The sequence below is a fragment of the Cheilinus undulatus genome, linkage group 8 (genome assembly GCF_018320785.1).
Source record: "Cheilinus undulatus linkage group 8, ASM1832078v1, whole genome shotgun sequence".
NCBI classification, from domain to species: Eukaryota; Metazoa; Chordata; class Actinopteri; order Labriformes; family Labridae; genus Cheilinus; species Cheilinus undulatus.
In genome coordinates this window covers 7,892,204-7,906,788 of record NC_054872.1, presented here as the reverse complement: position 1 = coordinate 7,906,788, position 14,585 = coordinate 7,892,204, and the positions used below count along the sequence as shown (strand labels likewise).

Genomic DNA, 14,585 nt, shown 5'->3' with positions numbered 1-14,585 from the left:
GAGGAGCAGAGACTTGTGGCGCCACTTTACTACAAAATCCTTCTCCTTCCTGCACATTTGTGCTGAGTTGTCGATATGTTTCTAGTTCTTTAGAACATAACTACTGTGAAATATTCAGAAAATAAAACTTTATCACTCAGTGTCCCTGCTTTCTTTATAACTACCAGCATTTTCTCTCTCTGTAATTGTCCAATCAATAACATTTTTCAGCTCAACTATTCGACCAAGTGTTGTCTTTATGCTGCTACCATGAAGATGTTTGACACCCCTGTCTGCTACTGCTAAAGTTAAGGGTTGTTTTCACTGCTGAGAAAGCATGATTTAATTTTATTATGTATCACTCAAAATGTGGCGAGAAGGTCCAAGTATGTTTTGAAGGAAACAAACTATTGTTAGCTAGATCCCACTATGGCAGTGGTTCTCAACTTGTCTAGCCTCAAGACCCACCAATATCTTTGATGGCAAATTGTGACCCATATTTCCAAAAATTTTCAACAACAATTCAATACAAAACAAAACAAAACAATACATGATTTGTAAATAAAAATGTTTCACTTAAGATCTTGGATGGAACAGAATTTAATGAAAGGGACAAGAGGCAGGGCAAAACTGACATGCTTACACCCCGCTTTTCCCATGATAACGTGTCAAATTTAGCCAATTACAGAGATCTTGAGACATTACATCATTAACATGATAAAGCAGCTCTTTTATTGCAAGAAAAGGAGATAAATCAGTCGACATACTGATAAAATGTTTATATTTACCCATTATCACAATAAACAGTAAAATAAACAGTATGGTTGTATGTTCTTGATTGATTTTTGCCACCATTGTTTCCAGACACACATACGCGACCCACTGAAAACTGCTCCGTGACCCACTTTTGGGTCCTGACCCACCAGTTGAGAAAAAAACCTACATTTATTTTCATATGGGAAAAAAAAAGCTGTCACACACACTCTGTATAAAATATTTAAATTAGAAAAGAGAAGATTTAAAAAATACACTTGTTCATTTTTTCTTTACCAGAGCATTACCAAGATCATCCTATTCCATCAGGCCCCCACCTGTTTCTGCAGAACATCCTCTCTGGTCCTCGATATCATCAGAGCGTCTTTTGCTTCCTGCAGCTCCCTCAGCTGCTCCTGTTGATGTCTCAACATTATCTGCAAAAACAATCAAAGTAAGACATCTTTCTTAGGACTTTGTTTTAAAGGAGTTTTTCGAATCTAACCTGTTGTAACCTGGAGTCCGTTTGCAGAGTTAGTACTGTTTGTTTGGGCAGGTCTAAAAGCAGTCAGTCTGGTGTGAACCAAACAAACCACACTGATACCACCTGGAAAGGTAGGTCTCAGTTTGCTATTTTTCAGTCTCTGGTGCAGCTCATTTGCTGTGAGAAATAAACCAACCCTAATCTGCTCCTGCAGGAAGTACAGAGCTTTTCTGGATTAAACTGTAGCCAGATGGACATGTTTAGACCACAGCTGTAGATGATTGATCTCCAGAAACGATGGTTCAGGAGGATTAGGGTACCCTTCTCCTCAACTTTCTAGAGAAGCACCTTTGGGCCTCCACTCCATCAAAATTTATGTTAGAGCAGCATTTGTGCCTCATTTTCAAACTGTATGGTTTGTTGTAAATAAAAAAATCTCTACATATAAACTAATAAGCAGAGCCAAGAGTCTGTGTAGGTGTCTGTTCATTTTCACAATTTTTCAAGTGTCTTTAGGGCATCAACAGCCAGGCAGGAGTCATCCAGTCTGTTTACTTCAGGAACTTTTCTCACAAGAAATTCAAACCAATCAGGGAGCATTTTCCTCTCACATCACACCTTTTAGTCTCCTTGTAGATCCCTTGAGGAAAACTTGAGGTAATTATGCAACAATGGATCAAATCAGTCCATGATTCAGACCAGGTGAAAATGCCCTGTGGTGAGTGAGCCTGTACCTCCTGTGTGAGGACTTTGTTGGTCAGTTTGGCCACCTCCGATGCAGAATATTCCAGAGCGTGAGCAGCTCTCAGCTGATCCAACACTCTGAGGTGTTCGGCTTTCAGAGAGGATAGCTGCTCTGCAGAGTTCTCCTGCAGCCTGACAGAACATATTAAAGATATTAAATCACATCCAGGGTCTGTAGGAAGCATGAGATCATGAGTTCACAGCGGTTCTTGTACCTGCTCAGCTCCTCTCTAGCTTTGGCCGCATCGGCCTTCAGCTCTTCTCTGTCCCGCTCACTCTGCAGCTGCAGACGCTCCAGCTCTTGTTTCAGATCCTCGTTCTCCTGAACTACCTCGGAGATGTGACTGCCTGAACATGAACACACAACCATGACAAGAAACATGGAAAACAACCAGTATGTTTTAGGCACACATGACTGATAAATAATAGGCTGATACCACAAATATTTGTTCAATCCTACTACTCAAAAAAATAAAACACAAAGCAATGAAATCCACCGTTGATTAAGGCATTTGTTTTCTTCCTCCGGAGACTACACATTCTGAAACAGGAGGTGGCGTAGTGGTATGTGACCAGCTGTTACACCCAGAGAAGAAGAAGCTGCAGCTTCGCAGATGAAACGACAGACTAAACATAGCTGTGCATGTAAAAAATCTAACTGAAGCTCCTGCAGGTTTTACACACTTAACACACATTGTTGGCAGTGATGCAACCAACCTTTACTATCTGTTTTTAAGTTTTCACTACAGAAAGATTCTGTTTTTTTGGCAACAACACAATCTACTTCTAATGTAAGTAGTAAAGTACAGTCAATGTAGGCATCGGTGTAGCTCAGAGGTTAGAGAGGGAGCCCATAAGCAGAGGCCCTAGTCTTCAAGGCACTGGTCCCAGGATCGATTCCTGGTCTCATGTGCATGTTTGGTCTCTCCCCCACATTTCCTATCAATTCTTCAGCTGTCTAATCAAAAAAGGCAAAAAATGCCCACATAATAATCTTTAGGGAAAAAAAGTACCCTGAACCTCCTGCGTACCTGCAAAGACAGTGGGCTGGTACATTTTCTCGTACTGAGCAGCTGGAAATGTCTCCTCCTCTCCACACATCACTGCTGCAGGAGCTGAGCTCTGAGTCTTTGCAGGTCCTTGTTGTAGTCTGGTTTCTGCAGGCCGAGTTTCTGGTCTTGGTCTTGGTTTTGGCCCAGGCAGCATATTCCTTCTCTCTTTCTGCAGCCTCTCCACTGTGTGGCTCAGCTCCTGAATGGTTCGGGTTTTGGTGGCAAGCTCCTGGTTCAGACGGTCAATTCTGACGCCGAACGCTGCCTCAGTCTGTCGCTGGTGTCGACTTGGACTTGGCTGGACCTGACAAGGAACATGTTTATGTTAGTTTAAGAGCTAACAGAGAGGCTAAAACTGAAGAAGTTCCTGTGACCTACCTTATGTTTAAGCTGTTTCTGGAGAGACTCGATCTGGTCCTGCAGAGATTTTTCTTTCTCCTGGTGATTTTCTTTGACACGCTGCAGCTCCTCCTCCAGAGTTTGAACCTGTGAGGTTCTTGTCTCGGTCTGAGCTTCTTTCTGCTGCTGCTTCTGCTCCAGCTGCTGCTCCAGATCTGAGATCTGCTGCTCATAGCGGAGCTTTGAACACAAACAATGAAAAACACTTTTTAAATGCTTTTCGAGATTAACAGTTTGTTTGAAATGATAGTTATTAACTTGATATTATCAAACAGTTAATCCACAATTAACAAGAGGCACTTGGCTGCAGACATCAGGCATTTGTAAATGCATGTGCAGTTGACTTCCACTGGTGCATACACCTGCAGAGTAGTTTACCATCATCAACTACTTTCAGCCAAGAGGAATGATAGCAAGAGACAGACAAGAAAGAAAAAGACTGATGTAAATGGAGGAAGCCTTGGTAGCCATAAACGTAAGATTTTTTCATTCATGAATAATTAAGTTAATTGTTCAATGACTCAAACTAAAAGTTGGAAAAGTACAAGATGTAAATAATTGGTGAATTCTGAATGATAATTTAAAACTAACTTCTAATTCACCATTGTATAAGATCTGCTGTAACTTTTACGTCTCAGTTTTAAATATCCAAATTGACCACAGATGCTCATGGATGATTCTACTACGCATGCATTTACGGATGTCTGATGTGTGCAACGTTCTCTTGCATTTACCCACAATTTCCACAGGGTTCTCCTGCACAGCTAAGGAGCTCTACAGGACGAAGAAATTTGTAATACTGATCACCACCAATCAGGAAAATCATTGAACTCATGGGAAAAATCCCTTCATTGATATGTTTAGGGATCATGCTCAGTGTACAGTTCCTATAGTAAGTATTCACCACCTTTTATGTAATTTATAACTCAATCATGGTCAATATAATGTGGCTTTTTTCACAAAAATGACAAAAAAACTCTTAATGTCAAAGTCAAAACAGATTGCTACAGAGTAATGTTATAAAAAAATATGCAATGTGAAACAAGTGGCTGCATTAAAGGGGACATATTATTTTTTTCAGGTTTTTCAAACAAAAATATGTGCCCCTAGCCTGTGAAAAATCCATTCTCTTCCACCCTCTCTCTCCACCTTGCAGGAAATGTGTGCTGAAACAAGCTGCTCATGACCTCATGTGGGGAGTAAGCACTGCCCCGAGATTTGGTTGGCCCTCCCCGCTTGGAAGAAAATTCCTCCCTCCTCTCATTATGTTCATCTCAGCTGTCAGTTGAGATGCTGGATAGCTCAGTGGGTTACCCTGCCGATTTTGGTCTGGGGGACTGATGGTTCAAATCCCAGCCAGGTCCTTAACTTTGCATAAAAGTGTCTGTAACATTGTAACATCAGGAGTGCCACACCCATTTTATGTGGGGAGTGTGGTCAGGGGGCAGAGTCAGACAGCTAATTACCATTTAAAAACACAGACACAGAAACAGCTCATTCTGTCCAGGGCTGATGACTCTGAAGGAGTTACAAGCTTCAGCAGCTGAGATGGGAGAGACACTTAATACAACAATTGTTGACTTCAATCGTGGCTTTCTCTTTGCCACTCTCCCATAAAGCTTTGACTGGTGAAGAACTTGGCCAATAGTTGTTGTATGCAGAGTCAACACTTTACGACAGAGTGGCAAAGAGAAAGCCACTATTGAAGAAAACCCAGATAAGTTCTGGACTAGAGTTCACCAAAAGGCATGTGGGAGACTCCACGGTCAAGTGTAATAAAGTTCTTTGGTCTGATGAGCACAAAATTATGCTTTTTGGTCATCAGTAAAGACACCAAACACTGCACATCACCACAAACCCAACATCCCCACTGTGAAGCACGGTGGTGGCAGCATCATGCTGTGGGGATGCCTTTTGGCAGCCAGCCATAGTAGGGTTGAAAAGGCAGATGGTAAAATGGGTGTGGCAATCCAATAGAGAATTTGTTGCTGAACTTAAAAAGCGCTGTTCATGCCTGATCCCTGTGCAACCTGACAGAGTGTGAGCAGTTTTGCAAAGGAGAATGGAGTAAAACTGCACTGTCCAGATGTGTAAGCCTGATTAAGACCTATCCACACCAACTCAGGGCTATGATTAGAGCCAGGGGAATCTACTAAATACTGACTTGAAAGGGGTAATATTTATGCGCAACCTTTTACATAATTGACATCACTTTGTAGGAATCTGTTTTTACTTTGACATTAAAGAGGTTTTTGCATTTTTTTGTCGATAAAGCCAAACAATATTGTCCATGACTGATTTATAACATAAATAAAAGGGTAAAACATGCAAGGGGTGAGTACTTATTATAGGCACTGTTCCTACAAATTTTCTGATGGCTGATTAAACTAACAGCAGGATCTCTATTCTTGTTGAACTGGAACCTCAGGCAGAGATTATTTTTAACATCTGCAAGCAATCTAGTGATAGATGGAACTGAGGAAAAACCATGTTTACCTTGATCCTGTGAAACTGCTGCTCCATTGCTCTCAGGCTGCGTTTGGCTTCTTCGTCATGACTCTCTAGCTCTGCCTCCAAACGCTGAATCCTTCGCTCCAGCAGGGTGTTGATCCTGCTCGGTGGGGACGTTTTGTCAACATTCTTGTCCTCTGGACCACCAGCGGAGGCTGCAGCGTAGATCAGAGCGGGAAGAGAGTTTGGATTTCTATGTCTCAGGATCTGCTCGAGCTCCTTCACCTGGTAAAGAAAAAAAAAAAAAAAACCCATCTCAAAACTATAAAGAAACATAACCAGGAGGAAGGGTGCTAAATGTTAGCTTCACTATGTTGAACCTGTTTCTCCAAATCCCGCATCCTCTTAGTGTCAGCTGTTTTCTCTCTGGCTTTTCTCTGCTGCTCACTGCTGCGTTTGCTCACCTCTGTTTTTAAGTTTTCTACCTGAAATGAAGAGAAAATCTGTGAATATAACACTGCCTCTGATTTAAACACGTCTTTTCATGCCAAAGCAAATCTACAGTCCTAGACCGTCAACGTAATCATTCTGGTATCTAATTTCCCACCACGGATGTCAATGTAAAATGTAAATGAGTCTTAACAGTGTTCCTGGAGCTTCACCTGCTCTTTAAGTTGATATATCTCAGCAGTAGCAGCCTTCAGTCTACCGGCATCTCGATCCAGGAGTTCCTGATTCTCAGCGAACCACTGCAGCTTCTTCTTCAGCGCCGTCACTTCCTCTCTGTGCTTTTCCTCCAATGCATGCAGCTCCAAAGTCCGGTCATCTGACGCATTCCCAAACAATACATGAAGTCAAAGAAACCAAAAAGATATCATGCACATGCAGCTTAAAAAAAGTGAACCATATTCCTCACCTGAAGAAGATGTGGCCTGAGTTTTGGCAAGGTTTCTCTCCCTCTTCATCAGCTGCAGGTCCACCTCCAGAGCCTCTTTCTCCTGTTTCAGTCTGTGAATGTCTTCACATAGCTTGGCCTCATTCTTCTAAAAGCAGACACAAATCTCAAGGTGAATTTAAGGGGATTTAATCTCAACTTTTGGCTACAATTTACTCTAAAATCTGGAGTTTAAGATGCACTTTAAATAGAAGCCAGAAATAACTGTACATCCAAATTGCATGTAACAAAGACAGGGGCCTACTGATAAGTGTATAAACCTCATACAGTCCTGGTTTGATTGAAAAGACTCCACAGGTGACTAGAGGAGGTAGGCAGAACCACTTGAGGACCATGGGTTCATCAACTTCACACCAACAGCTGGGCTCAAAACTCAACCACCAGATTACAAATACATTTTTGGAGATTTTATTTGTATTAAAAATTGAATACCACCCCATCCTAAAAAAATATTAGCCATTTTTTAATTAATTTGGACATTTCAGTTTGAAAAATTTCAGATTGCACCTTAAATAGTCAATTAAAAATATGGCGCTGAAGTTTCATTGCACTCCTACCTCAAGGAGCACAATGAACTTTTCTATAAACAGCTACATAGGTTTAAATCAGAGTGGATTGGTTGTGAGACATCAGTAAAAACAAACCTTCTGCACATGGAATATCAGTATTTTACTGATGTAGTTCTCACCTCAAACGTTTCTATTTGAGCCAACAAGTCTGTGATTCGTCGAGTGTGATCCATCAAGCACACGTTTCCAACAGGCCTGGAGTGTTTACTCAGCTGATCCCTGATCAAGATGGAAAAACATAAATAAGTAAAGAACGTAAGCTTTTACAGAGGAATACATCTTTAGAAAACAATCATGTCTGCTGTCTGGGCAAGATGGAAGGGCAGCAGCCAAACGTTTATATTAAAGGGAGCAGTGCAACGGCACTTCCTGCTCCAGGGTGACCACAGCCCCTAGAATTAAAGGCAGTAGATTAGAATAAAGCAACAGCAACACTATTACAAGCTTTTGTTTTTTCTGTCTTAAACAAGTAAAAAGCTGCAATTCAAGGCTTTTTTGTCCTCAAATGACAGAATGTAAAAGAAGAGCTCTATGGCTCTGGGATGAAACTAGAGAGGAGAAAAGAGATCATATGTGGGACTGGTGTCGTGTTCTTACTGACTATAAACCAGCGACCACTCTTTGACAGCATGAAAATATTTTTTTTTATAAGAAATGTCATATTCAATATGCTAAACTCACTGGCCGTTGGATTTGGGCTCTTAATAGCCTTTACACAAGTGTTTCCTATACTTTATTTTTGGTGACCCACTTTTTCCAATCACGACCCAGCACCTTTGCTTCCTGTATGTTATTGCTCATCAAATCAGACTCCTGTCCTGTCCTTGTTTGGTTGTTTGAGCTGGTAGCTGGCATGGATAACGTTTATTAGTACAAAGTTTAGTCCTGGCCTGGTGCTTTACTCTGGACTGGCATACGACAATGGAGGTCTAGACGGTTTTTAACAGAACCATAGAGAGAATATTGAATGTCATGATGCCTCCAAACCTTTTTCCTTTATTCTTCTTTGCTGCTCTAAAGATGGTAGTTCAAAGCATGTAGCGGAAAAGAACTGATTTCTGGTTTCTAACAATAACTCTGAGAACGGTGAGTTAAGAAAAAAACTGTATCAGGTCGGTGCTTAAACATGTGAACTCAGTGATGTCAATGCCTGTATTTTCAGCAGTATTCGACGCATTCCTGATATCAGAATCGGAACAACTCTACGACAAAGACACAATAATACATCCACTGACGGGTCTTGCCATGACATACTCCTTTACTGAACCCACCTGGTGAAAGCCAGCTGATTCAAGAGTGTCTGGTTTTCATTGAACATGGCCTCCTCGTTGGCTTTACCCCTGGCCTGCTGAGCCTTCAGCTGTGAATACAGCTTCTCATTCTCCTGTAAAATAACACAAAGGTGTGATTACAGTTTGAAGAAGTGCTTCTCAATTGCTCTGGCATCATGACCCACCACCTCCTTATGAGAAATGGACACCAAAATATTCAAAAATGTTCAACTGCTGAGATTTATTTACAGTTAGGGACGCAAAATATTGGATTTTTGCAAATATCTGGCATTTACTAATTAATTTTAGCAAATATCGATATCAATGCTATCTAATTTTTTTTCTTTATAGGAATGTTCCCATTATCTCGGGAAAAGGCTTTCTTATCAAAGGGAGCTGAAAAAAAATAGGAGAAAACATTTTTTAAAAAATGACATACTGATGTACTGTATGTCCATTTAGGGCTTCCATACATGATAGACATTTTACCACAAATTTTTTCAGACTCATTGGAAACGGCTTTGGAACCACTTTTGGGTCCTGACCCACCAGCTGAAATCACTGGTTTAGAGAGCATGAATACATGGCTTCATGATTTTAACCAGTTTATCACAATTATTTGGATCAAAAATGAGATCCAGATTGTTAATTAATTCTAGGGACTTTTTTAAAAATGTTTATTTCCTGTTACCTGTCTGTTGCTGGGGCAGAACTGAGACAAAATTCATACAAATTCTCTAGTCAAAAATGTTTGATTTTGATTGAACATCAAAATGTTTGAAATCAAAATAATTGTGCAGCCCTTAAATACGTGATACACACATAATTTAAACCTGGAGGACAGTCTCAAGTGTTGCATAAGAATCAGTACTTCAGGGCTTTTATTTCTGACACTAAAGCTGAATAAAGTGGAGGTTTAAATCCCAAAAGATTTATATAAGAAGATTAAAGGAAAGCAACAAAACCAAATAAAGAGCAGTCACATTAAAAGATAAACATGGAGGAAAAACCCACCTGTTGGTAACCTTTGATAAGTGTCTCCTGCTCTTTGATTTCTTTTTCCATATGTTGGAGTCTCTCGCCTGCAGCAGAGTCTGCAGCAGTCTCTGCCGATCTCTTCCTCTGACTGGCTTCCTCTTCACCTCGAAGCTATGGTTTGAAAACACACCTCATTAAAGACTCATGCTACTCAAATGTAAAGATTTTCTCCAACTTTCAATGATGGGTTAGAGCAGTGGCTGCCATAATGGTTCAGCCAGGGCCTCCTTCTGGTAAAAAAAAAAAAAAAAAAAAATCACAGGTCTGTCTGTGGGTTTTAACACATATTTAACTGGCTACGGTGGCTGATTTAATCCAGAAAAAGCTCAATACTGCTAGAGTTAGGCTGGATCAAGGTCAGTTCGTGTTCCCACCACATACAAACCTCACCAGAGTTTGTCGGTCAGCTTTCACACAGCGCAAACAAACTTGAGTTTGTTTGAACTGAACCAAGCAGGTTAGGTGTGAAAGCACCCTAGTTTACCAACTGGCTCCACTGATATTGAGGAGTCGTGGAGGAACAACGGCTGAATGTTGCTGCTGGTTTATGATACTTTCAGTGTGTATGATCACTTTGATTCAGACATTTCTTTGACATCTTACTTTCATCTTACTGTAGCTGCATTAATCACCAATCAGCTGGTTACTATGTATACTAACATCAGACAGTCTAATATCAGTAGTGCTTCAGCCTGCTGTAACTTAGAGGAACAAACTCCTGAGACAAAGACACTGACCATTTTTAAAGGCATGTAAAAATCAAATGGAATAATTTCATAGATCAAAACTATAATGGTAACACTTTGTTTCAGTAAGCCCTAATTACTAAGTAACTTCATAGTTATAAGCAGTGATTATCTAGTAATAAGTTGGCATTGCACCAAACTAACTCAGAAATAAGCTCATATTAAGGCATCATTACCTAGTAACAATGTATTTATTAGCAAGTAGTTCCCTGTAATATTGTAACGATTCTCTGGTAATTAGGTGGTTTTTTTACCTTAACCCCAACCCTTTACCCATAACCCTTGCCACTAACCTAATCCCTAAAAAAATACTTGAAAATTATTCAGGAAAGACTCACTTTAATCAAGTGGGCCAAAATATAGGAATTACCTAGGAATTATCAAGCAACTTAAAAAGAAAATGATCATCTTATTTCTAAGAAATGACATCATAAAATACCACCGAATTACCAGAGAACTGCCACAATATTACAAGGAATTACTTAATAATTAATACATAATTACTAGGTAATTCAGTCCTTAAACCTCTGAGTGCTGTGACATTTTTTAACCATTGTGTCTCACTTGGGCTTTTTGTCCTAAAAAGCTTGTAAAACATCAACGCTGTGGTGCACAGTAAAGAAGCTCTAATTAATTACGGCCCACTATTTATAGAGAGATACCAAATCAATAAACACAAATAAAATATTATAATATTATATTATAACAAAAAAAAGAAAGTTCTGAATGTGTCATGAGTTTATTTCATCACCTTGCTCTGCAGCAGGAAGTTCTGCTGTCTCAGTGCGCTGATCTCCTCGGCTTTGTCCTTCATCACCTGCAGCTCCTGCTCTCTCTGAGCCAGCTGAGCTCTCAGGTCCTCCAACAGGTGGCGCTGCTCCTCGTCATCCCTCTATGAAAGGGACAATGGCACTGTATTGAACTGTGGTCAATCAAAACTCGCATTATTACCCTGTTTGGACTACACCAACAGGGATTTGTTTCTGATTCAAGCATTCAGATAACTATTGGTAATCCTCTATCCTTGTGTGTGGGGGGGATATCTTTATAAGTTTTACGTCACTAAATCACTCTAGAAGTGACTTGATTCATTGTACACTCGGGATGGGAAAATTTCAATATAAAGGCATGTACAAATGAGTTTCTCTACAGAATGTTAAGGCAGGCTTTTACTTTGAAAAGCACAAACTGGAAGTGTAACTGTTCTGTGTTTGCCTTCCTTTTGACCAATTCTTCTAAAGTGGAAATATAGATCTTCTCAAACAAGGCAAGTATGGCTCTCTATTATCATTTTCCTGTCAGTTATGGCTGATTGTGCAGCTTGAGGTAAAAATAGACGAGCCTTCTGTTCTCAAAATGTCCTCACACAGACAGTCTGAAGGCTTGGACTCGTAAACATGCGCACTGAAATGAAAACCAAGCCGTTATGCAGCCGTGATGCACAGCAGTTGATTTATGTCTGTCCAGCCTCACTCAGAGCGATGGGAATTGCATCTCTTTTCAGATATCTGGCTTATTTTTCTCAGCTCAGCAATATGAGCGTAGTGTTCTGCTCTCAAACAGCTCCTGATTTGGTACAATTTGGCTTTTTAAATGTCTTTAAACCTACAACAAAAATGAAGAAACTGTCTCTCAAACAGGAGCTTGCTCCCGCTGTTTACAAAAGAAGTCTGCTCTAAAAACCAGCTCACATATAAACGACACCTCACCATTCTTATAGCTTCTCGTCTTTACTTTTTAAGCTAAATAGCATATGAGTGTGTCCTTAAAAGCACGTATATAACAAAATGAGAGGAAGAAAAGCTGTCAAAGAGGCACCACTGCCCTCTTAGCTCGTGGCTAATTGCCCCCTTTCATTTTTAGCAGCAACTCCACTGCAAAGAGCATGTAGAGATATCAGCCACACTAAGAAAGCCACAGAAGCTAAGTATGGGTTGTTAGAATCAGAGGAGGGACAGAGATTTCTGGTCGTCAGTGAAGATGTGTTGAATGCTCAGTAAAGATGCATGGAAAGTAAATCCCTGATAATGCAAGTCTGAATGACCTCCATAAGATGGACTGAGACGGGATCATTTTCAAGCGTTGAGTGCTCAAGAGAGGAGGAACAAAACACAAAAAAAGAGAGAGAGAAATATCACAACAATCCTCATCAGGGTGTCTATCTTCTAGATAAGGGTTCAATTTCTTCACATATCCTTAGAAAAATGCATAAATGAGCAGAACTTTTGCAGGATAGGACGATATCATTTAAATGTACTCATAAATGCACAACAGATATTGCATCCAAAAACATTTTAGCTTTATGCTCCTGAAATTAAAAATAAAATCTTACATTGTTCTTTTGTGAATAATGCATCAGTCTGGTTTCTTCATAGACTTCCTGTGCCTCTGCAGCCCTCTCATGTGAAGTGTCTATCTGCTGTTTAAGGACGTTTACCAAGGACTGAACTGATGACACCAGCTCACTGCTCACCCTCAGGCCTGGATCTGGAACAAAAAACAATGGAGATTAAATGTGCGTTTACAGACTACACCAGCTTTCTGTCTAAATAAGATACCCACAGATTCAAAGAGGAGGCAAATCGATCATTTTTCATCTCTGTTCACCTGGGAAGTTTTCTTTTTCCTTGCTCTTTGGGACTTTAGTTTTTCCCTGTGCATGCTGCAGAGGTCGGGAAACATTAGATGAGGTTTTAGCAGCAGCAGCAGCAGCAGCTCTACTCGTCCCTGCAGACCTGGAAGTAACCGCTGTTCTCCCCTCAACTCTCCAACCTCTTGCAGGCGCCGCAGCAGGTTTTTTCACTGATGTAGAAGGGGAGTAAGAAAAAGTGGAGCCAAGGGAGACCTGGGGAAAAGACTGAATGAGACTGAAAATAAAATGTGTTTTTCTTAAAACAAGGTTGATGTCAAACAATCTTTTATCTTCTACGGGAGCATAACCAGGAGCGGAAAGTAACAAATAACATTTACTCACATTACTGTAATTGGGTAGCTTTTTGTGTACTTGTACTTCTTTAAGTACATTTTGAAATATTTTACTTAAGTATGTTTTGAAGTTTTAAAGTGTTGTGCTTCACTGTATTATTTTCAAAGGCATCAACTAATGAATACAAAATAAAAACCTAAAGTCAGAACAAAGAGGTTCCTCCTCTCTGCCAATGACATGAAACTGGGCAGTTGTTCAGGTTCAGGTTTGACTACACATGGCGGTAACAGGGATCGTTGAATGATTCCACATTCCGCCCAAAAACAGCTGCAGCATTTCACGTTATTATAAAAGTGTGACATCACCTGACAAACCTGGTTTGAAGATCCATGTTCCTATGTTGTTAATTAGAAAAGATCTAGTTTTACTGTCCAAGTCCCCTTACTATCATAAGTAGCTACTCAGCAGTTTAAGTTAACCTGAATTACTTTTTACTCTTACTTGAGTCTACAGACCAGTAATTTTCCTTTTGTCGAAGTAGATTTTAACCAAAGTAGCTGTACTTGTTCAAGTCAAGAGTCAAGAGTCTAATATTTCTTTCACCTCTGAGCACAACACAGCATTTTACACTCACATAGCTCTCGGTTATGCTGTATATTTCTTCAGCTATGATCCCAACACCATGATAACAAATGTAAAATGATTCATTCTCTCCTTGTATAAGCTGCTGCTTTAAGCATAAAAAACTGCAGATTCAAAGAGAAGTCTTCCTCACCGTTTGTTTCTTAGCTCTGCTGAACTGAGAGGACGTGCCATGCTTGTTCTGATCCTTCATCAGCCGCTCCACTTCCTGTCTGATGCTCCACGTAAGGTTAATGTTTGGAGAGTCTGGGGAGCCCAGTGGCTGGCTGCTTGGTCCCTTCGCTCTGTATTTCCCCTGAGCATGATCAGCCACTTCTGAGTCTTTCATGATTAACTCTGGAGAAGTCACATCTGGAAAAGTCCTCTCTAGGAAGTGAGGCTGCTCCCGGTTTTGTTCTAGAGCACTGTAATCAGAAAAGTAAAGACAGAAGAAGAAAGGTCAGTAACTGGTAGAAAATGACCAGTAGTGAGGAGTTTAAATATTTCACCTGACAGGCTGCAGGGTGAATCCTCTGACGTGGTCTGTCTCTGGTCTGATGGGTCTCATTAACTCCTCTGCAGTGGGGAGCTCTAGAA

The 14,585-nt window shown here is 40.4% G+C and overlaps 1 protein-coding gene across 4 annotated transcripts in view; it reads right to left on the bottom strand.

Moving 5' to 3' along the window:
* cep162 (centrosomal protein 162) overlaps positions 1 to 14,585 on the bottom strand; it is a 29,946-nt gene that overhangs the window by 1,735 nt on the left and 13,626 nt on the right. For 2 of the 4 annotated variants that reach the window (XM_041794055.1, XM_041794057.1), the window contains 17 exons: positions 14,498 to 14,579; positions 14,143 to 14,413; positions 13,049 to 13,298; positions 12,774 to 12,928; positions 11,193 to 11,333; positions 9,672 to 9,806; positions 8,658 to 8,770; positions 7,506 to 7,605; positions 6,779 to 6,905; positions 6,525 to 6,688; positions 6,243 to 6,347; positions 5,908 to 6,147; positions 3,391 to 3,591; positions 2,992 to 3,316; positions 2,176 to 2,308; positions 1,951 to 2,092; positions 1,071 to 1,169 (listed from right to left, as the gene is read on the bottom strand). In XM_041794055.1, coding sequence (XP_041649989.1) covers positions 1,071 to 1,169; positions 1,951 to 2,092; positions 2,176 to 2,308; positions 2,992 to 3,316; positions 3,391 to 3,591; positions 5,908 to 6,147; positions 6,243 to 6,347; positions 6,525 to 6,688; positions 6,779 to 6,905; positions 7,506 to 7,605; positions 8,658 to 8,770; positions 9,672 to 9,806; positions 11,193 to 11,333; positions 12,774 to 12,928; positions 13,049 to 13,298; positions 14,143 to 14,413; positions 14,498 to 14,579 — 2,783 coding nt within the window. The remainder of the gene's footprint in view (positions 1 to 1,070; positions 1,170 to 1,950; positions 2,093 to 2,175; positions 2,309 to 2,991; positions 3,317 to 3,390; positions 3,592 to 5,907; positions 6,148 to 6,242; positions 6,348 to 6,524; positions 6,689 to 6,778; positions 6,906 to 7,505; positions 7,606 to 8,657; positions 8,771 to 9,671; positions 9,807 to 11,192; positions 11,334 to 12,773; positions 12,929 to 13,048; positions 13,299 to 14,142; positions 14,414 to 14,497; positions 14,580 to 14,585) is intronic. The other 2 variants (XM_041794056.1, XM_041794058.1) reach the window with 1 other exon arrangement.